The 24,318-nt window shown below is 39.1% G+C and overlaps 2 protein-coding genes and 1 long non-coding RNA gene across 4 annotated transcripts in view; all 3 read right to left on the bottom strand.

Moving 5' to 3' along the window:
- The window catches only part of wu:fc17b08, a 50,407-nt gene that overhangs the window by 7,879 nt on the left and 18,210 nt on the right, over positions 1-24,318 (bottom strand). Inside the window, exons 2-6 of one of the 2 annotated variants that reach the window (XM_034185754.1) lie at positions 21,721-21,786; positions 19,249-19,328; positions 15,743-15,875; positions 14,178-14,498; positions 11,071-11,167 (exon numbers count right to left, since the gene is read on the bottom strand). In XM_034185754.1, the coding sequence (XP_034041645.1) occupies positions 11,071-11,167; positions 14,178-14,498; positions 15,743-15,875; positions 19,249-19,328; positions 21,721-21,786 (697 nt within the window). The remainder of the gene's footprint in view (positions 1-11,070; positions 11,168-14,177; positions 14,499-15,742; positions 15,876-19,248; positions 19,329-21,720; positions 21,787-24,318) is intronic. The other variant, XM_034185755.1, reaches the window with a different exon arrangement.
- Positions 3,491-4,864, bottom strand: LOC117524030. The gene is made up of 2 exons (XR_004564678.1): positions 3,741-4,864; positions 3,491-3,657 (listed from the first exon to the last, which is right to left on the bottom strand). It is a non-coding gene; the product is annotated as an uncharacterized LOC117524030 (long non-coding RNA).
- On the bottom strand, positions 6,912-8,623 carry LOC117524028 (ligand-dependent corepressor-like). The gene has a single exon (XM_034185756.1). The coding sequence runs from the start codon at positions 8,502-8,504 to the stop codon at positions 7,545-7,547; it is 960 nt and encodes a 319-aa protein (XP_034041647.1). The 5' UTR covers positions 8,505-8,623; the 3' UTR covers positions 6,912-7,544.

Genomic DNA, 24,318 nt, shown 5'->3' with positions numbered 1-24,318 from the left:
GGAATTTTTGCAAATTTATTAAAAATAAAAAACTAAGAAATCACACATACATACGTATTCACAGCCTTTGTTGATGCCCCTTTGGCAGCAATTACAACCTCAAGTCTTCTTGAATATGATGCCACAAGGTTGGAGAACCTATCTTTGCTCTTCTTGGTCATCTCCCTGACTACGGCTCTAGGAAGAGTCCTGATGGATCTGAACTTCTTCCATTTACAGATGATGGAGGCCACTGTGCTCATTTGGACCTTCAAAGCAGCAGAAATGTTTCTGTACCCTTCCCCAGATTTGTGCCTTAAGACAATCCTGTCTCAGAGGTCTAAAGATAATTCCTTTGACTTCATGCTTGGTTTGTGCTCTGACATGCACTGTCAACTGTGGGACCTTATATGTAGACGGGTGTGTGTCTTTCAAAATTATGGCCAATCAACTGAATTTACCCCAAATGGATGACAATTAAGCTGTAGAAACAAGGATGATCAATGGAAACAAGAAGTACCTGACCTCAATTCTGAGCTTCATGGCAAAGGCTGTGAATATTTATGTACATGTGATTTCTTAGGGTTTTTTTTTTTTAAATAAATTTGCAAAAATCTCTGAAGAAAAAAAAAACAAACCTTTTTTCACATTGTCACACTAAGTAGATTTTTGAAGAGAAAAAAATAATTTCATAGGAATAAGGCTGTAACATAAAATGTGGAAAAAGTGAAGCGCTGTGAGTACTTTCTGGATGCACTATATGTAAAACCGTGAATGAGAAATCTACAGTACCTCAGGTAACATTTTGTCAGTGTAGTGGACCACTTCAAAATTGCAGTCGATTTGAAGCAATGATGTGATCATACTGTGCAAAAAACTGTATTTATCTTTTAATCAAGTTAATGAACAGATGCGTAAAACAATGACTTCCTGAAGTGACCTCTTAATTACAATAAAACTGCACTAACAAATACAGTGATATTTTCATTCCAACATACTAAATTGACAAATGTAACGTGTGAAATAAGTCTTGAAGTGTAAATCAAAAATATGGCAAAGGAAATTCTCACTTCCAACTACCAAAGAAAAACAGACATAGTAAGTCCCTTCGGCTGCTCCCTTGTTTGCACTTGGGGTCGCCACAGCAAGTCCAAGGTGGATCTGCTTGTTGAATTGGCACAAGTTTTATGCCAGATGCCCTTCCTGACGCAACTCCACATTACATGGAGAAATGTGGCAGGGGTAGGATTTGAACCCGGAACCTTCTGAACTGAAACCAAGCGCATTAACCACTTGGCCACCACCCCTGCTGTCAAAGAAAAACAGACATACAAAAGTAAAATGAGAGACTGTCATTTATTAGAATTAAGCCCATAACCAACTTTTTAATAGGATATAGACAGTGAGTGTTATACTCCACTATACACATGAATGGCTTAGAAGAATGAAATGTATACATATGTTTCAACTTTCTATATTTTTATGCAAATAATACAAAGAATTAAGTGAGTTGTGTGAATAATGTAATGCATGCATTTGGCTGCTGAAATCAAAGACCCATTTATGATGGTACAGTGTGTTGTTTTATATAAAACAAGCATCTGTGTTGTTTGAGGTACTCTAAAGTGGACAGAAACGTGTTAGCCCATTATTTAGGAACTTAACACTGGGTTTACACGGGCAGCAGCACAAGCCCAGCCTACTCAAGTGTTCATTTGCCCCAAGTGTAACAGGTCTTGTGCATCCTGCATCAGACTTTTCAGCCACCAGAGGGCTTGCAGAAAATAAAAAAAAAAAAAAAAAAAAAAAAGAAGGCCTTCCCACTATCCTCGCAAGCGAGGAAACTGCCAACAACTGGGTTTACACCATAATTCAATGTTAAATACACACAGTAAAAAAAAAAACACACAGTAAGCCTTTTTTGGTGTTTCAAACAAAAAAAACCATTTTGTATTGTATAGCATATCAAAAAATGGTGAGTGTAATTTCAAAGAATACATTTTACAGATTAAAAACAAAGCAATTGCTACAGCTAACTTTTCTTTTTTGCACTATATTCATTAAATTCCTAGCCTTGCTGGCAATGTGCAAAAGGTGTACAAAGAAATACCCAAACAGTAAGTGGTAACTGTTTTGTCCCTGAGGATTTTGCTTGGTTTTGCTTAGTATTGCAGACAGAAAGAGCAGGTCCACTGCTTTTAAAAAAAGTATCAACATAATGAGCAGAAGCAAATAAAATCACTCTATGCTATGGTACACACAAGCACAAACATGGATGTATCACTGCATCAATGCATTCTTTCAAAATAACATTTTTGGATACAAGTTACTTTTGCAATCCTTAATTGTGTGGGCATTTTATCAGAGATTGTGTGTGTGTGTATTTAAATGGTTCGCTGATATTTCAGCTTCACAGTTAAAATTACATGAAACACTTAACATTTTATATACTGATTATAATCTGAAAAAAAAAAATACTATGTACATTAAATTCATTACTGACACACTTAAGAGTAATCATGCAAAATACACCAACTACCTTTCCTTTCTATGCTATGATAGGTTTGCATATACTTTTGTACAGAGGTACAGATCAGTGATTTCAAGAGCCACACTGTTTGCATTTGTGCTATTGTTTCACAAGCACTTGCCTTTGTACATTTGCCATGCACAAGATAAAGCAGAAAAAAGTTTTACTTTTTTCACCATATTCATCATGATGAATATATACACATGCCCACAAAAAACATGTAAATATCTGAGTGATTACAATAATTTACATTCATGTTACTTAAATGGCAATTATTCAATATTAAGCATTAAATGTGGTGTGAAGGGTCACCGCTTATATATATTTTAAAAAGCCTTTAAAAATTCCAGAGTGCATTTAACTACAAGTTTACACATAAAGGTGGTTAGCTATTTTTTTAATTATTTATTACAGTTTTATATAATCTTTCTATGAAACCATGAGCCTTTACCCAAAGCACTGTACAAATAAAAGTTGTGTGCTGGTTTTGTGTGAAGGTGCTACAATAAGAGCTTTTTAAGAACAGTAGCGTTTGATAGTTTTCAAAGGAGATAGCTGAACATTTTATTTGCTACGAGAGAGAGAGAGAAAATTATGTTTGCTTGCTGATAAATTAAAGTGTTCAAATTTAATTTAATGAGGAGGGGATTCACTGTAAATGACTGCCTTATGATTGTCAATTAAACAATAAGCCAGCTGACGACGCAAAATAATTGTCCAGTAAAACACAAACTACATCTTATTTTCCACCTTTAGCAAAACTGCTTAAAGGTTTGGCTTATCAAACTCACCGATTCATTTGGTAACCACTTATTGGATAGCATTAACATAAAAAAAAAAAACAAAAAAAAAAATCTAAATAGGTCTGCATTTTTAATGGAACTGCTAAAAATGAGAGCATACTTAATAGATATGCAACATAAGAGCCATCTTATACTAGTGTATGAACCAAGTTGAAAACAATTTGGCAACTAGGTATTGTGTTCATATTTTGTGTTTTATCATGGCAAAATATTACTTATGGAGGAATAGTGCATCAAGTCAAAAAAATGTATTTTCTCAAGGAAAAGTGACAAAAAAAGTTAACTTGTTTCAGCTTCTCCAAAAGTTTGTAGAGTTTCTCTATTGCTAAATCAAACAGAATGCAACTACACTGATTTGAAGATTACACCATCAACTCTGGTAAATGACAATGGGCATTGTTCATTTTCAACCATTTTTAAAAATAAACTTAAATTCAAAGACTAGTACCCAATCAGCAAATTAATCAAAAATAGATTATTAGTTGTAGTCTTAAATATAATATCCAACTTAAATACTTCCATCTAGGGAATTATTCATTCTTCAGTCAGAATGCCCATAACTTAAGCTACACTGTATACATGTAAAAAAGGACTGACCAACTGGTTTTGTACATCATCAACCTGATCAAAGAATCATGGGTAAAGATCCCATATTCCTAAATGTCCTGAGGTATAAGTGATAATGCACAATGAGGCTTCCTGACGTATCACAAGTAGGCAAGGCAGAGCTACGAAACAACAGTATACAAAGCAAGTGGAGTTCCTTCTGCCAAGCCACAAGCTTGGCAATAAAGTTAGTGAGTATGGCAACTGAGTCTTTGCAATTACATCAGAAAAGAGTTGGGCTTATTTAACCATCAAGTAGAAAGGTGTAGCTCCCAAATTACCACATGACTTTCACCAATTTAACAACAGTAACAGCACCAAGACGTGCTCCATTTGCAACCCAACAAATACCAGCTGCCACACTTCGCATGAATGTAAAAGAACAAAGTAAATCCCTTTGGCTGCTCCCTTGTTTTCGCCACAGCAAATCCAAGGTGGATCTGCATGTTGAATCAGCACAAGTTTTACACCGGATGCCCTTCCTGACATAACTCCACAATTAGGGATAGGACCCCGGCTCGGTATCGGGTTCCGATACCAACGTAATTCATGTATCAGAAAATACCGATCCCACCCGCGACATTTTCCGATACCGGAGAAGAGCTACTGTGAATGCTTGTTTGCTGCCGAGTGGGAGGAGGGGAGAGGGGAAGTTTTTGAAGCCGAGCAGTTTAGAGAGCTCTTTTCCGCAGTGTTCTAGCTGTGGTTAGCTGCAAATTTCTGCCCGGCTCTCAGGTTCAAATTGTCTGTTCATCGAGCACGGATTTTCTGAAAAATGGACTGAATTGTTGCTGAAAAGGTGGGCTAAAAAGTTAGGTGCCTCACTGTCCCGAGGCTATAAAACACCAGCTCAGCGTGCAGCTGAGGAGGAGAAGCTGAACAGAGATTCTGTCCACTAAAAGGGAAAACGACTCCATTAAAATCCTGTGCGTGAGCGTCGGTGATGATACATTTATTTTACAGTTGAAAGGCTTCGTGTTCCCCAAAAGTTCGAAGTTTGCACAGTACAAAAACAGAGAGAGAAAACGCGAGCAAGAGAAAGCGAGTGAGAGACAGACAGAGAGAGAGCGCGAGGGAGAGAGTGAGAGACAGGCAGGGAGAGTGCAGTCTTTTCTCTTTAAGTCTATAAAAATAAGGCTATAAAAGTCTATAAAAAAAATAAAAGTACTTAATTCATTCACCAAAACAAAAAATCTAGGCTTTAATCGTAGACACACCTTCTGGCAAATTGTAGCTCAACTTTCAGGTCTTATTTTTTAAGAAAATCCTCATATAAAATCAACAATGATAATAATAAAGCAAACAGAGCTCTGATACTGGATCGGAAAAGTATCGGTATCGACAAATATCCAAATTCAGGTATTGGGATCGGAAGTGAAAAACTGTAGATCGGTGCGTCCCTATCCACAGTACATGGACAAACATGGCATGGGTGGAGTCTGAACCGTGAACCTTCCACACTGAAACCAAGTGCACTAACGAACCACTTGGCCCCCAACCCTGTCATGAATGTAAAAGAACCCAGCACATAAACCAATAAACAATTTCACTTCATAATTTCCGTCAGCATTGTGTGCCTGATCAGAGATTGATCTGCACAATGATTTGCCACTAACTTTACCCACGATACCCTTCCTGGCGCAATTACATGGAGAATGGGCAGGAGTAGTCTTGAACCGGGAAACTTCTGATCTAGAGACAAGAGCACTAACTGCTTGGCCAACCTGCCTCAATGTAAAAAATTTGAGGATTTTGTTTGAGCCCAACTACACTCCGTGACACTTTCAGCCGTGCTCCATTCTGCTTTTTATCTGGAATTGCATCAGGGTGGGCATCCAGTGTTGAGCCCTTTTCACACCGGGCCTGCATAGAGTTGAATTGTGCTGCGAATCTATTCTGCAGAAATGGCAGCGTATGTTGCGTGCAGGGGGGAAGCTTTGTCCCGCCTCTTCTTCCTCTGTGGTTTTGAAACTTCACCGCCAGCAAAGTTCAGAAAAGTCCAGCGGGATGAATAAAATCTAGCAATGCAGGTATGTACTGATAAAAAAACCTAAAAAGATTTTTTACTGGACTGGCGTAGAGTAGCGTACAATTGTGGGGGCTTGGTGTGCAGCAGTGCAGTGTTGCATAGAGCACTGGACGCAGTGCTCTATGCCAAATGTCCACGAAAAAATTAAACGTTTAATTTTTTTGCATCCATCTCGCAGACCCCTTTGTGTTCCTCAGTGTATTGGCACGTAGGGCTGCATAAGCTTGGTGTAGTTGGTACGCCACATTACACAACTCTACGTCGGCCCGGTGTGAAAGGGGCTTTCAACCTGTGCCACACCAACATGCAGATCAAAAGCAACCACAACAATCACATGAACGCAAAATCCGACATCATGAATTCAGCTTGATTAAAAGTACGACTTCTCTGAAATATTAACCTTGCACACACGGTAAAGTCAGAAGGGCATGAATCCAGTTCAATTGATTAAAGCAGAAACCAAAACGTGCTAGCAACTGATCCACTGACAAAGCAACTCAAGTGTGTTTAATTAATACCAAATCTGTGTGTAACGTTTAAAAATTAAATAAGTTAAAAACGCTATATTTTTGCATTACATTGATATGGGTTTCATAGCCTCCCACTTCTTGCCAGAGGCATGTTCAGAAGACTTAAACTGACACTGAAATGCTACCGATAACTGCAGTAGTTAAAGTAAGTAGTAAGGACATCTTACAGCAGGACGCAACATATCCTGAAACATCACCTCAAAGGAGGATTTGAGAAATTCCTGTTTTGCTTGAAGCATAACTAACAGAGGGCTGGATACATGTATAAAAGTCTGTTACGGGAAATATAGTTTACGCACTCACAACCATCTTATTCTGAGGGGGTGAATTAAGGTAGCATGGGGTGGGCATAGAAAACATTACATCCTTTTTTTTTTTGGTGACATTAAGATTGGATTTAAAGGGAAGTGAGACTCTTGGGGGGGGGGGGGGGGGTGTTTGTATTTCATTCTTATTCTCAGAGGCTGAGACCATTTAATAGTGTATTTAGGGTATCATGGTGTTGGGAAACATTTGTTTCCTAGTGTCACTGCAACCACAGCAGTGCATTAAGAGAACTGTGAACAAAGATTTTACATTTTACAGAGTAAAGTCTGAATTTGCACTTCACTTATTATGGCCAAGTGCCTTTACTAGTTTTGACACTAAGGGGCGCCACTTGTACATGTGTGATAACATTTGCTTTCAGTTGTCAAGAATACATTTACAGAACTAAAAATGGTTTTCCAACATCTAGCCTACATAAAATGCAAACAACAGTAGTGCCTTCTGAAGACAGCACTTAGTGCACTGACACTGTTTTAGTGTTTAACAGTTATAAATAAAATACACAAGAATTTAAGAACCAAAGATGAATAAATAACATCAATAAATGAAATTTAAATATCACACTATTATTTAGAAACAGATGGAAAGACAAATCAGTAGTCACCACTGTCTCAAATACACCATGACTCTGGTTAAAAGAACATCGATATCAGTGCTGTACTCCATCGTATTCTTAAGTCAGACATTTGGACACCTCTATCATGCATTTGGGCCCCAGTCTCTGTGAGTGTATCATGCCATTATTCAGACACTTTGTGTTGGGAGTTTTGGAGTCTGTTGCTTTCAGTGGAACAGGAACCACACTGTTCCTCTACTTGGTGGAGTACTCTCAACTTCTTTTTGGGGGGATGTTTCAGTGTTCCTAATCGTTCTTTAACTTTGTACTCCAGGGTGCTGTGTGGAATGCCATAGATCGACTGGGCTTTAGACACACTCATTTTCCCATCCATCACCACCACAATTGCCTCTTCTAGCAACTGAGTGTTGTATTGTCGATAACGGCCTCGTTTCTTCCTTGGTGGCTTGTTACCTAGCTCCATTTCTGAATGCAAAGTAGAAAAATTTTTCCCCGAGGCCTGGCAGTCAGGGTCAGAAGGCCAGTACTCCTTCTCAACACCTGAGCCATCAAAAACAGCACTACTTTTTTTCTGGACCTGCTTAGGTTGACCATGGTGAAGCTTTTTTACTGCACTATTTTCACAAAGTGAACCTGAAAACTCAACTGACTGGCCTGTGCTTGTGGATAGAACTTGCACCTGAGGAATCTTGAGGCCAGAAGATGAACAAGTAAAGCAGTTTCTTTTACTAGAGGACAGTGCGATAAGTCCAGCAGCATCTAACAACCTAGGTATGTCTTTAAGGTGCTCAGTAGCCTCACTATTGGTTCTCAGTTTGAACTGAGTCCCGAAATGACTTTTAGAACTGCAGGAGACAGATCCATTTCTGAGGTCTGTGGGTACGGAGCTAAGGTGGCAGCTGAGAGATGGTTCTGGATCACTCTCCTGGACAAGACTGACTTCCTCTTTGACGTGCAGCGAATATGCAATAGACGGCGAAGGCTTATAATGGGTAGAGTGGCTGACATCCTCCTTCATCCTCCCATCCTGCAGGCTCTTCATAAACAGCCCGACCTGTCCGTCTGCTCTCAAGGATCGCCTGATTGAATGGAAGGAAACTGGGTGTAAGCAGAGCTTGCACATTTTCTCTCTTTTCTAAGGGAGGATGGGTTGGGGAGGGGAGGATGTTGGCCACTCCTATATTAGATGACCTTGCTTTGGTAACATCATCTATCAGAACAGGTGACTGTCTGTATGGTTGGTTGATTGTGTGACTTTTAGGAACAAAAAGTCTGAAGTTTGATTATTCTATTCAAGCAAATAAATGAACAGAAAAAAGGGGAGGAGGGACAAAACAAAACCCCACAAAAAACCAAGAGGACATAATACATCTACATAAGCTGTATTCTTGCGGCTGTTGCCTGAAGGAGGTGGCATTTTCGTCATTACAATGTGGCAACCTAGCATAAGTATAAAGGTGGAGCAGGGCACGATAACAAGGCAACACAAAATTATTGTGATGAAAATAGTTTTTGACACTGTGACGTTACCACTGAACAAGCACAGCAATAAAAGAGTAAGCCAACAGAGGTTTTACCAGACTACACGGTCACACACTTGTTATCAGTCAACACACATTTTGACATCACATTATGCATCTCCCTTTACATCTCCTAATACACAGACCGAAATTGTGTTTAATATTAACATACGGCAATTTTCTTCAAACTGAAGACAGCGACCATGATGTTCATCAATGACAGCATGAAACACATCCAGCTTTTTCTGCTGCCAACAATAACACTTTTAGATCCTACTAATAAATGGTGCTCAATGAATCCAAATAATGTAGTATCTGACTGTTTGGGATTACATGCCGCTATGATTACATTAGGGCAGCATCTACGGCATCTTTATTGAACATAATCTGCACGCTTGTGCTCATGACAACAGACTGAATCATTTATTCTCAAAATATGGTTTCATTGCTTTGACTCAATAATAAATTTAGCAACTAGTTCAGCAATACCGTACTAGTCACAAAATTCTTCGGTGGCTGGGAAGTGCAATACAAACTGAGGGTGTGTAATTCCTTTTGAAAACATTATTTCAATTTACTCGTGTTTATTTAAGGTAGTAAATTAATTATTTTATATAATGACATGAGAATGCTTTTGGAGAGCATGTATTTTTTTATTTTAAAGGTTTGTTAGGAGAGATAAGAATGTAGGTTATTTTTTTTTTTTTTTTTTAAAAAGCTGTTTTGGCTGTTTATAAGTGTAGTGAATATGGTATTCAATAAAAATATTTAGATTTTTTGTTTTCTTTGAAAGCTTGAATTTTAATTCATTACCATCTAGGTTAATAGGGGCTAGCTGCCAGTGACTGCATTAGTATCCTGAGTGTTATTTTACTGCTGAGAAATAGTGTTCAGAGTTGTCATTTTCAGCTGACTGAGTCTGCTCTCACTTTCCGTTTGAGATGTGATTGTCGGACTCTTTCTCGGATGGATGCAGTGGAGCACTTTTTCAGCAGTCCCCTGTCTGAGGATGCAGTTTAACTGATCTTGCATACGAAAGATCGTCACCATCCAAGAAGATTTTTGGACAAAAACTGCTGAAGGACTATAATATGACTTTTGTTCTGTTCTGGTTTTGCTTGAAAATTCTTTGTCATGCTTTGTTTATGTGATCTCTGTTACCATAAGAATGGCCTACGCAATCCCCCTGAGTCTGGGCTGCTTGAGTTTTCTTCCTCAAAATACACCTGAGGGAGTTTTCTTACCACTGTTGCCTATGTGCTTGCTCGGGCTGGTTGGTAAGGTTAGACCTTACCCTTGTGAAGCCCCTTGGGGTGAATTATGTTGTGATATGGTGATATATAAATAAACTGAATTGAATTTCATAGACATAGCAGTAGAGATTAACTTCTACAGAGAAGTTGGCAGCAGGTGTGCATGATATGGAAACTTCCCATGTTACAGCAAAGCACTGGCATACCAATGCTTGTATTGTGAAGTCAGAACAAATGAAAACCACAACTGTAAACACACACACCTCTGCAGATAATTTGCTAATTCTACTTTGTACTTCATGCACACACAGCGTACGACATCAATTCATTTTCTTGTCATTTGTATGTTCCAGTGGCCAATCGCCAAACTGTTTATCAACTTTATTGGTCATATAGATTAATCTGAAAGTTTTTGTATGACCATCGGGTCTGTTCAATTCCTCACGTGTATATTGAGGTAATGTTTATTAACAAAATGTTATATCTTGTAACCAAGATCTCTCATAATCAAACAAACAAAATGCTGTGCATTAAATTAACTGATGACAAAAACAGTTTTACACCCAAAAGTGAACAGGAGATACCTGAATTTGTAATAAGCAAAATAAGTTTAAATTTAAGCAATAGACATGCTGCTTACACATTACAGGGTATACTAGAATGAGGCTAGAACTGTGTGTAAGGCACTGCGTAATGCCACAAATTAATTATTTTGCCCAGCTGGCTGTGTGAGGTCTACTTTGTGGTCCCAGGTGTCAATGCAATAACACCAGCCATACAAAACATACACCCCAACACTGATCACTTTTGCTTCTCTTTTAAGGGTCTTTGAAAGGAAAAAAGTAATCACAGAAATCAAAATGATCACAGCTTAAGGACTAAAGACAGCAGAGAAATAGAAATAACCTCATCTCACCGTTTGAGCATGGACGCAGGTGGAGAAATGCAGGGACTACAGACAGACAGGCTGCTGCTGTAACGATTCTTTTTGACAGAAAGGTCAAGGACACCATCTGATAAAAGAAGAAATATTATGCATGTGAAACTCAGAATTAATCAATGCCATTGCAATGGTTGAGTACTAACTGACCTGTTATCCCAAACATGCATATTAGGGAAAACTGTTCATTTAAGTGATTAAAAAAAAAAAAAAAAACTTCCTTAAGGAATTAATTAAATCAAGAGAACTATTAAGCAGTGGAGCCACAAGTGCACAGATGGTGTTTACTCATGGCCAAAAATATGTGTTGCACATCTGAAAAACTTTTCAATTCCCAAATGCAGCAAAAATCACAAATCAGCCATTCACCATTTGCTTGGGACATTCAAACTTCTCACTACTCATATTTCCGCTTCACTTTTTCCATATTTTATGTTACAGCTTTATTCCAAAATGGAGTAAATTCACTTTTTCCCCTCAAAATTTTACTCACAAGCTGATACTGTCAATTTTTATTATTATTATTATTATTATTATTGCAAATTTGTTAATAATAAAAAACTAAGAAATCACATATACATAAGTATTCACACCCTTTGCTCAATACTTTGTTGATACTCCTTTGGCAGCAATTACAGCCAGAAGTCTTCCTGAATATGACGCTACAAGCTTGGCGCACCTATCTTTGAGTAGTTTTGCCCATTCCTCTTTGCAGCACCTCTCAACCGTCACCCCAGTCTGAGGTCAAGGGTGCTCTGGAGTAGGTTTTCATCCAGGATGTCTCTAATTGCTGCATTCATCTTTCCCTCAATCCTGACTAGTCTCCCAGTTCCTGCCACTGAAAAACATCCCCACACCATGATGCTGCCACCACCATGCTTCACTGTATGGATGGTGCCTGGTTTCCTCCAAACATGACGCCTGACACTGACACCAAAGAGTTCAACCTTTGTCTCATCAGACCAGAGAATTTTGTTTCTCATGGTCTGAGAGTCCTTCAGGTGCCTTTTGGCAAATTCCAGGTGGGCTCCATGTGCCTTTTACTAAGGATTGGCTTCTGTCACTACCATACAGTCCTGATTGGTGGATTGCTGCAGCGATGGTTGTCCTTCTGGAAGGATCTCTTCTCTTCAGAGGAATGCTGAAGCTCTAACAGAGTGACGATTGGGTTCTTGGTCACTTCCCTGACTAAGGCCCTTCTCCCACGATCCCTCAATTTAGACGGACGGCCAGCTGTAGGAAGAGACCTGGTGGATCCCAACTTCTCCCATTTAAGAATGATGGAGTCCACTGTGCTCATTGGGACCTTCAAAGCAGCAGAAATGTTTCTGTACCCTTCCCCAGATTTGTGTCTCGAGACAATCCTGTCTCGGAGGTCTACAGACAATTCCTTTGACTTCATGCTTGGTTTGTGCTCTGATCTGCACTGTCAACTGTGGGACCTTATATGTATACAGGTGTGTGTCTTTTCATATCATGTCAAATTAACTGAATTTACCCCAACTGGGCTCCAGTTAAACTGTAGAAACATCTCAAGGATGATTAGTGGAAACAGGATGCACCTGAGCTCAATTTTGAACTTCATGGCAAAGGCTGTGAATACTTATGCACATGCGATGTCTTAGTTTTTTTATTTATTTATTTATTTTTATAAATTAGCAAAAATCCTTAAAAAAAAACTTTTTCACATTGTCATCATGAGGTATTGTGTGTAGCATATTTAGGAAAAAATTAATTTCATCCATTTTGGACTAAGTGAGGCACTGTGAATACTTTCCAGATGCACTGTATAGTCAAATACACTGCCTCTCTTAGACAGTCAATACTAGCAGTTAACGTTAGCAGTTGCCTAGCTACAACAAAGGGTTGTGGGTGGAGAAGTGGATTAAAAGTGGAAAACTGGTGTCGCAGACCGAACGGTCCGCCGCTAAAAATTGGTCTGTCCTGCCTCCACGGCGCATAGGTCATTTCAGAGCTCAGCAGTTCGTCTGAGACAGAGTCTTTTCACCCAAAGCGATCAAATGGATTAATGGGATTATTTACTATCAGATGACAAGGTAAAACCTCTTAAATCATTCCAAAATCAGTTTTTACGTAGAAACGAGGCGATACTTGGAGGAAGCGATCAGAGCGCCGGAGCTACACAATCTGCGAGCTGATGCGTTCAAAGCGCGTCGGCCATTTCAAAGCATCACTGTCTTATGATGAAATAATGCTGAATTTATGTGGAAATGATTGTTGTGCAAAACCTTCAGACATCTGTCGCTGAGATAGATGATTACTACAGTGCAGTTTTAAGCAGAAATGAGGTGATAAGTGGTGAACGACATACGACAACGGTGAGTTAGTCTGTCACTATGGTCCGTATACGGCTTCTTTTGAACTCCGGTAAGGTGCTTCAAGCACTCTTTAAGACTGCTATGCACTAGTCATGTGATGTTCATAATGTACAATAAACAAAATAAGAGGAAATTAGCTGGACACTGGACTTGGAACACAAAAGCCATGGCAGTGCGAGGCACACAATAATTTTCAGGGCACTACTGTCACAGTGAGGGACCATCACACCTAAATAGAACTGTTAATCAGTGCTGCAACTGCATCATCAAGGCAAAGTCCACATGCTATAGACAGCTTCCTCTTATCATGGACTCATTTTTATGAAAAGGTAGTGGAGTCTTTCAATGGAGCGAACAAAAAGTTACGTAAATCACACAATGGACTATTTTTCCATACAATGGGGCAACTCGTCAATGAAATGTCACACACAGGCCACCAATCAAATGAAAAAGATCAATTTAGGGGTTATATAATAGATTAGGCTGCAAGCTCAATGTGAGAGGTTTGTTTTTCTTTCTCGCAGAACATGAGCCCAAATACAGCTAATATTGTTTAAGTTAAACATGTTTCAACAATGCATAGAATCACCTCAGATTAATTAGAAAAATATATTTCTTAGAATATTCAATGAAACACTGGGATTGGCTCCAGACCACACCCACCCCACCAAATCTTAATTACAATGAGCAAGAAAAATGGATGGATATTCAAAAATATTCTACAGGCAAAACTACTTCACAAACCTTGTTCAGAGGGCTCAGCCAGCGGTTTCTTGACAGTGAGGTCAAGAGGAGCATCCTGGTCAGCCATGAGAAGCTTGCTGAGGACCGGATTCTGCTTGTGTGCCGATGAAGCTGGGGAGGAAGCAGAGCTGGTAGAAGGCGGTGCCCCTGAGAAGGAGGATGGTGGCAGCAGGCTTTGGTCAGAACGAGGCTTAGAATCTGGACAGCTGTCCTGAATGGAGCTGGTTTTTGAGGTATATTCTGTGGCAAACTGCCGGATCATTTTCTGAAGGATCTCTCGAGCCACTATGGGAATGTGTGGGTCTGACACATTTGGCACATCTGAAAGGAGGGGAAAAATTATACCTAGACTTATATTTTTTTATGATTTCAAATAAAAATAAATCAAATAAATTACAGTTCATTATACAATCACAATGATTTTTTTAATATAATGGGTAAAAACAGATCAGTAAAATATGGTATAGATTCATATAAATGTAAAACACCATAAGTATTCACCACTTTCAATAAAACAAAACTGAGGTATTTCTTTTACAGTCTGCTTACATTGTAGTACTTGTTTCAACTTGTAATATTAAAGTGCACCATTTGTGTATCAAATCAAATCAATTTTATTTATATAGCGCCAAATCACAACAAACAGTTGCCCCAAGGCGCTTTATATTGTAAGGCAAAAGCCATACAATAATTACAGAAAAACCCCAACGGTCAAAACGACCCCCTGTGAGCAAGCACTTGGCGACAGTGGGAAGGAAAAACTCCTGTTTAACAGGAAGAAACCTCCAGCAGAACCAGGCTCAGGGAGGGGCAGTCTTCTGCTGGGACTGGTTGGGGCTGAGGGGAGAGAATCAGGAAAAAGACATGCTGTGGAAGAGAGCAGAGATCAATCACTAATGATTAAATGCAGAGTGGTGCATACAGAGCAAAAAGAGAAAGAAACACTCTTTGCATTATGGGAACCCCCCAGCAGTCTAGGTCTATAGCAGCATAACTAAGGGATGGTTCAGGGTCACCTGATCCAGCCCTAACTATAAGCTTTAGCAAAAAGGAAAGTTTTAAGCCTAATCTTAAAAGTAGAGAGGGTGTCTGTCTCCCTGATCCGAATTGGGAGCTGGTTCCACAGGCGAGGAGCCTGAAAGCTGAAGGCTCTGCCTCCCATTCTACTCTTAAAAACCCTAGATCTGTGTGAATGTCGGTGGGTCCACCTGCTCTGGTTCCTCATCCAGAACAAAAGAGGGATCAACTCATCATCAGAATACTCACTGTATGAAAAATATTCTTGTATATAAAACCTTTAATTTTTCTGTATTTACATTTGATGTTACAAAAGTGGAAAATCATGTCCAGGCCCAATGAAGAGTTAGGCACTGTAGGTCGTGCAGGCTCATTTTATAATGATACTTAAAATTTATATAATCACAACAAATATATTGCATACCAATAGTAGCACAGTCATAGCATATTAAAGTCTTGCTGAAAACACAGATGTTTTTTATGAAACAATAATAAATGTAAACACTACCGCCTGAACCGTATGTTACATTTAATACATGATGACTTACCTTTTCTGCAGAAGACTGCATGAAGAAAATCCTCAGTTTGTTTTTCTAGTCTGGTAATTGCAGTCTGATCTTTAACCAGGAGAGGTTTGGCTGTATCTTCAAGCACCTCCTTGCTGAAGGCAAGCAAGTGTTCCTGTTAAATGACAAAATGGTTTTGACAGCTGTCTGCAGATACATACAGGAAACCTTTATTTTTAATCAGTTGACACTTTATTTACTTTGGTTAGTAACGTAATTCTGCTTATGGCCCAGCCACACGGCATACGATGATTCCTGAACGAAGGGAAAAAAAGTCACAATTCGTTGAGAAAAGGTGGGCGAACGAGCTTCATCACCAGACAGCCTGCGAACCAAGAGCGCAAAAGGGACGAAAGAGGAACAAAATGAAACTGAAGCTAACACTGATCTCGACGCTTTAAACAAAACGTGCGTGAAGCCACTGCTGGAGCAGTGTATGCCTGCATCTCTGAGTTCCAGGACTCGGCGCTGGGACGGAGCTCATAGCGCCTGAGTCCTGGAGAAACTGCAAACAGAAGCTGTGGAGATCTGTGTGAATGTCGGTGGGTCCACCTGCTCTGGTTCCTCATCCAGAACAAAAGAGGGATCAACTCATCATCAGAATACTCACTGTCTGATGACATGCTGAGCGCTACGTCTTGCTCCAATTAAAATAAATTTAAAAAACTGGTGTGCCATGGTGATTGCTATATCACTGTATTACATTACAAAGCCATATATATTGGTTTATAACAGAAAGCTGTCAAAAGAGGGAAAACATATAAGTGTAAAGATGACTGAATATCAGAGCAGTAAAGTGATCATTCCGCTAACATTTCAAAAACTAAGCAAACGATTTAAAAAAATGTCAAGAACAGCAGCAAAACGAAATGGCAGTGGCATTCGTTCAAATATTTCAACAGTTTAAAAGTCCTGACGAAGCGCCAGCTGCAGGAACAAAGCTGGGGGAAGGTTAAACGATGCCAACAAAAGTCAACGAAAGTCCAGATTTCTTTCATTTGGGCTTCGTTGCCCTTCGTTAAGTGCCATGTGACTGGGCCATTAGAAACCCTGTTAAAAACAGGGTTCTTGCAGGAATCACCAAGTTAAATTTTAGACCTTTTTAGACCAACCTCAAGACACCCCCCCCCCCCAAAAAAAAGGACAATCACATTTGAGTCTCAAAACCATGTAATTTTGTATGGGTTTCAAACATGTCAAAGTACACCAAAAGCAGAAAACAAGATTGAGTGATAATACACAACATATACAATACAATAAACAACATTGACCAACCGGAAAAAAGTTAAATTTTCAAAAGGCGCTATACAACCATATATCTCAGCTCCTCTACTTTTGTGCTAATCTCAGCCTCAAGGGCTTTCACTTCAGCGACTTTGTCTTTGTGTGCTCTTCGCAGAGCATTCGACTTCGAAAGCAGCTGAGCCATCTTTGAGCCAGTTCTCTTCAGAAATCACTGATCTCTACAAAATAGATTGGTGGAAATGACTGATCTGTACAAAACATTAACGTGTGACAGGACTGCTCATTTATAGAGCAGTTTTCTGAAGAAAAATCATTGGAAATGTTTTTTTGTTATCTCAAAATTTCTGATTACTGTTAAAAGTTTAGAACACTTGTAATTAAAATAGCTTAATAAATCAATAAATGGTTCTTTAGAAACCTTTCATCTGTAAACTAAAACCACCTGTTATTTCAGATTAGATAATTTCTTGTTTAACATAAGGGACCTTGGACATTTATTTTTAGACAAATAAAATAACATGGAAACTTGTACATTTTTTAAAGTCTGGTAGATTATTTATATCTCATTTCAACCAGAAAAAGACACTAAATAAATACAAATGTTTATTATAAATGCAACAGGAAATAATTTAACAATGACTGCAGTGTGATTGTAAAGTAGGATTTCTGTGACATAAACCTCATGATGAATTTAATTTATATATATATATATATATATATATATATATATATATAGTCATTTAAACTTGTAATTTCGTCAAAATATGTAATTGCCTTTAATGTTGTTATCAGTCATTTCTAAAATATGAATTTGAGCACAATAAGTGGAGAGCTTCTACTTGTGCAAATGTCTTTTGACTTTGATTTGTGGACATTTTTAATGATCCGTTCATTTGTTGTTAAAATATAAAATGAAACAGCTTTTAAAAAAATAATGAAATAATTGCTGTTCAAAGAGCCTTTTATTTAGAAGCAGGTAATGTTCTGCTGAATTCTCTGGACCAGATGAAGGTCTCTTCTGCAGCTTTGACCTCTGGTGGTGTTGCTGAAAAGCAGAGAAGTTTTCTTTCGACTGGACTTCGTGGTGTTCAGCTCATCAATGGAAGTTTGGTTGTCTGCACAGCAAATGTTCCTGATTGGGACAAATAAAAATATTCTTTTAAATATAAAGAAACACTAAACAGTTTATATAGAAAAAAGGGAAAAACGAGAAAAAACGACAGAAAAAACGCCTGAAAAAATAAGTTATTTAAAGTTGAGCTTTTGTGGTGTCTGAAAAAAGCTGTAGCTTTATTTGGTAAAAATAAAAAAGACTGAACCATTTAGAAATTAAAGCATTCACTCAGATCAACTGTGCTAAAAGGCTACGCTAACGTTAGCCGATCATTAAACCTTTACAGCAGTTCAGTAAACGTCACGTTTTATTTTTACATTATTCTCACCTCGATAAAGCTGCAGAAGTAAACTCCGTTGGGCAAACTGGGACTTCACCTATATCCAAAAAGTGGGAGATTTCGGACTGAGGGGGTCTGCTCCATCTCGCCGGCTGCCTGCCTCGGTCTGCCCAGGAATAATGCCTGAAGGCCGGCTTCTCCGTGTGGGTTGGCCCGCTGTCGCGGTTCGATCGATATCCCACCAAGTCATCAGTCCTCCCTCGGTCGACGTCCCTCCGAAAAGTAGCTGAAAAAAAGCTTCTCCCAGCAGGGTGATGGGAGAATCATTCTATTGCTGTTTTTTAAAGCTTTTTTGTGGTTCAGGCGACGTAAATTCAAGATAGCAATCGCTGAACTTTTTTCAGGTTGTGAAACAGCCAGAGTGTGACGTGGCCGCAATCTCCGCCCCCTTGCCGCTTCCGAAGCGACGCGTCTGACGTCACGACACGTTGGAAAGTGTTTCATTTTTCTGTTCTACACACTTCTCAGAATGGACGGAGCGAATGTAATTTTTTAAGACTTGAGTAAATTAAATTTTAGACCTGCGGTGAAAATGTGGGTGTTTTTAAGACATTTAAAGGCCTAAAATTTTAGTTTCTGAATTTAAGACTTTTTAAGACTTTTTTAGACCCCGCGGGAACCGTGTAAAAACAACTACTCATCAACCACCACTTGAACTCTGTGCCCTGTCCTTATAGCATGTAAGGTTGGCAGTTATGCTGCCATTGGGAAGATTTTATCCAACAATTGACTGAAATCCTGAGATGTTACAATAATGTAAACAAAAGCAATCCCCAAAAGAGGACCTACCTTTACTTTGTCTCGTCTCAAACAGCAGAATAGACAGTTTTCATCAAATGACCAGTCTGACCCTTCCTCAGGCCCACGACCTATGGATCAACAGACATCAGATGCATCAAATTCCTCACACTTGTTCACAATTTTTAAAAAGCACCATACTTTATAGGTTTTAGGGAAGAAAATTTAAAATTATCTTACATCTCCAGTTAATTTCTTTACTTTATGTTATGGTTCTTAAACAATGGATGTTCTTACAGTAGTTCATAATTGACTTGTCTGAATACTCGCTGAACAGCTGCATTAGCAGACAAATGGTAAATGGACTGCATTTATATAGCGGTCCACAAACTTGCTTTATTGGTCTGTCTGGATTGTGTCAGGTATTCACAGAGCTTCACTTTTTCCACATTTTGTTATGTTACAGCCTTATTCCAAAATGGATGAAAATCTTTTTTTTTTTTTTCTTCAAAAAAATTCTACACACAATACCCCATAATGATAATGTGAAAAAAGGGTTTTGTTTTTTTTTAGATTTTTGCAAATTTATTAAAAAACAAAAAACTCAAGAAATCACATGTACATAAGTATTCACAGCCTTTGCAGTGAAGCTAAAAATTGAGCAAAGGTGCATCCCGTTTCCAATGATCATCCTTGAGATGTTTCTACAGCTTAATTGGAGTCCACCTGGGGTAAATTCAGTTGACTGTACATGAATTGGAAAGGAACACACGTCTATATATAATGTCCCACAGTTGCCAGTGCATGTCAGAGCACAAACCAAGCATGAAGTCAAAGAAAATGTCTGTAGACTTCCGAGACAGCCTTGTCTCGAGGCACAAATCTGGGGAAGGGTACAGAAACATTTCTGCTACTGGTCCCAATGAGCACAGTGGCCTCCATCATCCATAAATGGAAGACGTTCGGCTCCACCAGCACTCTTCCTCGAGCTGGCCACACATCTAAACTGAGTGATGGGAGAGAAGGGCCTTAGTCAGGGAGGTGACCAAGAACCTGATGGTCACTCTGTCAGAGCTCCAGCATTCCTCTGTGGAGAGAAGAAAACCTTCCAGAAGGACAACCATCTCTGCAGCGATCCACCAATTAGGCCTGTATGGTAGAGTGGCCAGATGGCAGCCCACCTGGAGTTTGCCAAAAGGCACCTGAAGGACTGTCAGACCATGAGAAACAAAATTTTCTGGTCTGATGAGACACAGATTGAACTCTTTGGCATGAATGCCAGGCGTCATGTTTGGAGGAAACCAGGCACCATCCCTACAGTGAAGCATGGTGGTGGCAGTTTCATGCTGTGGGGATGTTTTTCAGCGGCAGGAACTGGGAGACTAGTTAGAATTGAGGGAAAGATGAATGCAGCAATGTACAGAGACATCCTAGGTGAAAATCTGCTCCAGAGCGCTCTTGACCTCAGACTGGGGTGACGGTTCAACTTTCAGCAGGACAATGACCCTAAGCACACAGCCAAGATATCAAAGTACTGGCTTCAGGACAACACTGTGAATGTCCTTGAGTGGTCCAGCCAGAGCCCAGGCCTGAATCTGATTGAACATCTCTGGAGAGATCTGAAAATGGCTGTGCACCAACACCCCCTATCCAAACTGGTGGAACTTGAGTGGTGCTGCAAAGAGGAGGTGCACCAAGCTTGCGGCATAATATTTGAGAAGACTTGAGGCTGTAATTGCTGCCAAAGGTGCATCAACAAAGTATTAAGCAAAGGCTGTGAATACTTATGTATGAGTGATTTCTTAGTTTTTTTTATTTTTAATAAAAATTTAAAAAAATGCATTTACTCCATTTTGGAATAACTACCATAATGCAATGTGGAAAAAGTGAAGCACTGTGAATACTTTCTGGATGCACTGTAAAATGCAGCTTGATAAAAACTATTTTCAACTTGCATTGTTCAAAATTAACTGAATATTCTAAATTTGATACTTTTCAGACAATAGTTTCATAATTCAATTCTTAATACAATTTTTTCAGTAATTAAATTATGAATCACACAAAATCAAGAATTAATCCAGTTCAACTTAATTTTCAGCAGCCAATTATTAAAAACTATTCCATGAAAATCTACTTTTTGAAAGTGCTTGCACAGTAGATGCAAACAGAACCCAAATAATCAAATCAAATAAATTTTATTTATATAGCGCCAAATCACAACAGTCGCCCCAAGGCGCTTTATATTGTAAGGCAAAAGCCATACAATAATTACAGAAAAATAATACCCATTACTCTTTTGCAAACATTATGCATTGCAAAAATGCCTTTACAAAATTACAGAACTTGAGAAAGGCAAAACGTAGAGTGGTTCCAAATGGTACAATGGAGTAGCACTGTCATAATGAGCAGATCAGAGCTCATAATCAAACAGCAAAATTACTCATGTCATTCAAAGCTGTTAATCGGGTCAAGGCTACCATTATGATCAAGAAGAAGACCTTATCTGTTCTCTGAAAGTCTTACCCTTAAATAATTTTAGTTCTTCTACCAGCTGTGGACCAAACAAACCCTCCAAAATGCTTTCAAAACCTGAAGAGAGACATAAGAAATGAATAAAAATGTAATTATTACTAGTAACCATAACAAAATTTATTACTAAGGCATATTTAAGGCAGTTGAACATGTTATATGACTGGAATGGAACGAGAAATCCATCACATCAGAAACGGATCTTTGTCTGCACTTCCCTTAACTGCTCAGTCTTGAGGTGAGAGTCTTCACACCTAAGGTTTTAGTTCATAACAGGGGTCTATTTGGCCCAACTTTACTATACATCATTGACATTTTAATGAGATATGGCCTTATAGGCAGAATCAAGCTTGTCCTTGCATTTAGATTTCATTTTGACCCTGTGTGCATGGGTACACATCAGAGTTCAGCATACACAAAGAAATCAAGGCAACTCCAATGAACCTAAAATGGCACAAAGATTTGTCACTCCAGCTGTACCTGAACAGTTATCAAGTGCCTTTGAACGTGATCAGTTGTAATTTTGTATTTTTAAAATTAAGGTGTCTACTTTAACAAGACATCAGTGTACTACTCCTAACCCTTAAATCATTGTCAATTTGAAATATCATGCTTTAGTAAGAGAGAGAGAGAAAAGTAAATAAAATAAAAACACATTTGTCATGAACATGTAAAAAGTGGACTCTGGACTCTCAGCCTCTCCTGCAAAGTACAGCAGGGAACATACTCACTCATCTGAATGATTACAGTGAGATCAGTGTGTACATTTCGCCCTCATCTTCCTGATATTTTTCAGTAATTATTGCAATGCTTGGACAACAATGTGTGTCAACCTTTTCAGGTTGACTCCAGCAGAGCGTGAGCAGCGTAAGGTGGCATGCTTTGCTTTAAACTGGCTCAGCCTTAAGCACATAGCATTTTCTACTCACATATTGATGTATAAGAAGCTGCACTTTTTGATTTCACTGACATCTGCATCGAGATTCACACAGTTACTACTTTTAAAAACAAGTCACAATGACAATAAATCTGTATTTCACACCATTATATAAACTTAGCAATTAATCTGTGTATGTTGTGTACCAAACTATGGGGGGGTTCGTATAGATCATGGATCAACCATGAGCCTTTTCAATTCAATTCAATTTATTTCAAATATAAAGCACCAAATCACAACAAAGTTGCCTCAAGGAGCTTCACACGAGTAAGGTCTAACCTTACCAACCCTCTGAGCAAGCACACAGGTGACGGTGGTAAGGGAAAAACTCCCTCTGATGATTTGAGGAAGAAACCTCAAGCAGACCAGACTCAAAGGGGTGACCCACTGCTTAGGCCATGCAAACCAACCAACACAATTGACAATACGAATATACACAAAATTTTAGGAGTCCATGCTGGTGCACAGGACGGGAGACCTGCAGAAGAAGACACTCACTCCCATCTCTGGATGGAGCCGCACCTCAAACAGAGAGAAAAAACAGAATCAGGCGCAGAAAGACAACAAATACAGTATAATTTGACAGCATTAAACAAGAAAAACAGAAGAAATACTAAGTTGATCGCTGGCCACTAGCCTTAAGCTTCACTAAAAGACCCAGACTTTAGATAAATTTAAGGCCGTGGCCCGCTCTGTTTACTAATAAAATGAATTTAAAAGGGTCGTAAGCATAGTAACATACTATGCCAGTATGCTAGCCATACAAAAGGGAAAATAAGTCTGGACTTGAAAGTCTCCACAGAATCTGACTGTTTTACTGATGCATGGAGCTCATTCCACAGAACAGTGGCACGATAAGAGAAAGCTCTGTGACCCGCAGAATTTTTATTAACCTTAGGGACACAAAGTAGTCCTGCACCCTGAGAACACAAAGCCTGGGCCGGTACGTAGGGTTTAAGTAGGTCAGCTACGCAGGGAGGTGTTAGACTAGGGCTCGAGTAATTTGAATAATTCGATTACAAAAAAATGTTTGACACAAATTCTGTGCCTCAAAGCTTTAACATTGTAGTACATATGCCAGGCCTGTGTATGGCGCTGTAACGTCCCCAGAAAAACAAACAAAAGAAGACTAGAGCATGCATGAGCTGTGTAAGCACTAATCAAATTAGTACAATAGCTACAGGTTTCCAATGGGACACACAGAGTTAAATAAAGCCTTTTAGGAGAAAAACGGTCCATGATGATCAGCTGAAATAGCTTAGTGCGCATTTAAAGTGAAGCAGTGCATTTGTCTGTTTTTTTTTTTTTTTTTTAAACACAGTTTCGTCCGCTGCCTGCTCTCCGCTCTACGTGGGGAGTGGCTATTCGCACGGCGGCCAGTGGCTGCCTCTCCTTGCCCGGTGTGAGCGGCTCAGCACTGGCCTCACATCTCCATCCCCGGCCACACTGACAGTCTCTGGAAGAAGCCCACTCTTCCTTCTGTGTTTTGCTCAGACTTGAACTGAGTGTTTCGCTTTGTAACACACAATGCTTCACAAACACGGTAACTCAAATAAAATAATAATACTAATAATAAAAAAAACAGACTGTGAGACTTGCATGTTCAATCTCCAGCTGAAAAACATTAGCTGAATCACAGAGAAAGAGGGATAAAA

This window comes from Thalassophryne amazonica, chromosome 13 (assembly GCF_902500255.1).
Source record: "Thalassophryne amazonica chromosome 13, fThaAma1.1, whole genome shotgun sequence".
In the NCBI taxonomy this organism is placed as follows: domain Eukaryota; kingdom Metazoa; phylum Chordata; class Actinopteri; order Batrachoidiformes; family Batrachoididae; genus Thalassophryne; species Thalassophryne amazonica.
Note: the sequence above shows the minus strand (reverse complement) of the source record. Positions and strands in the feature narration are given on the sequence as shown.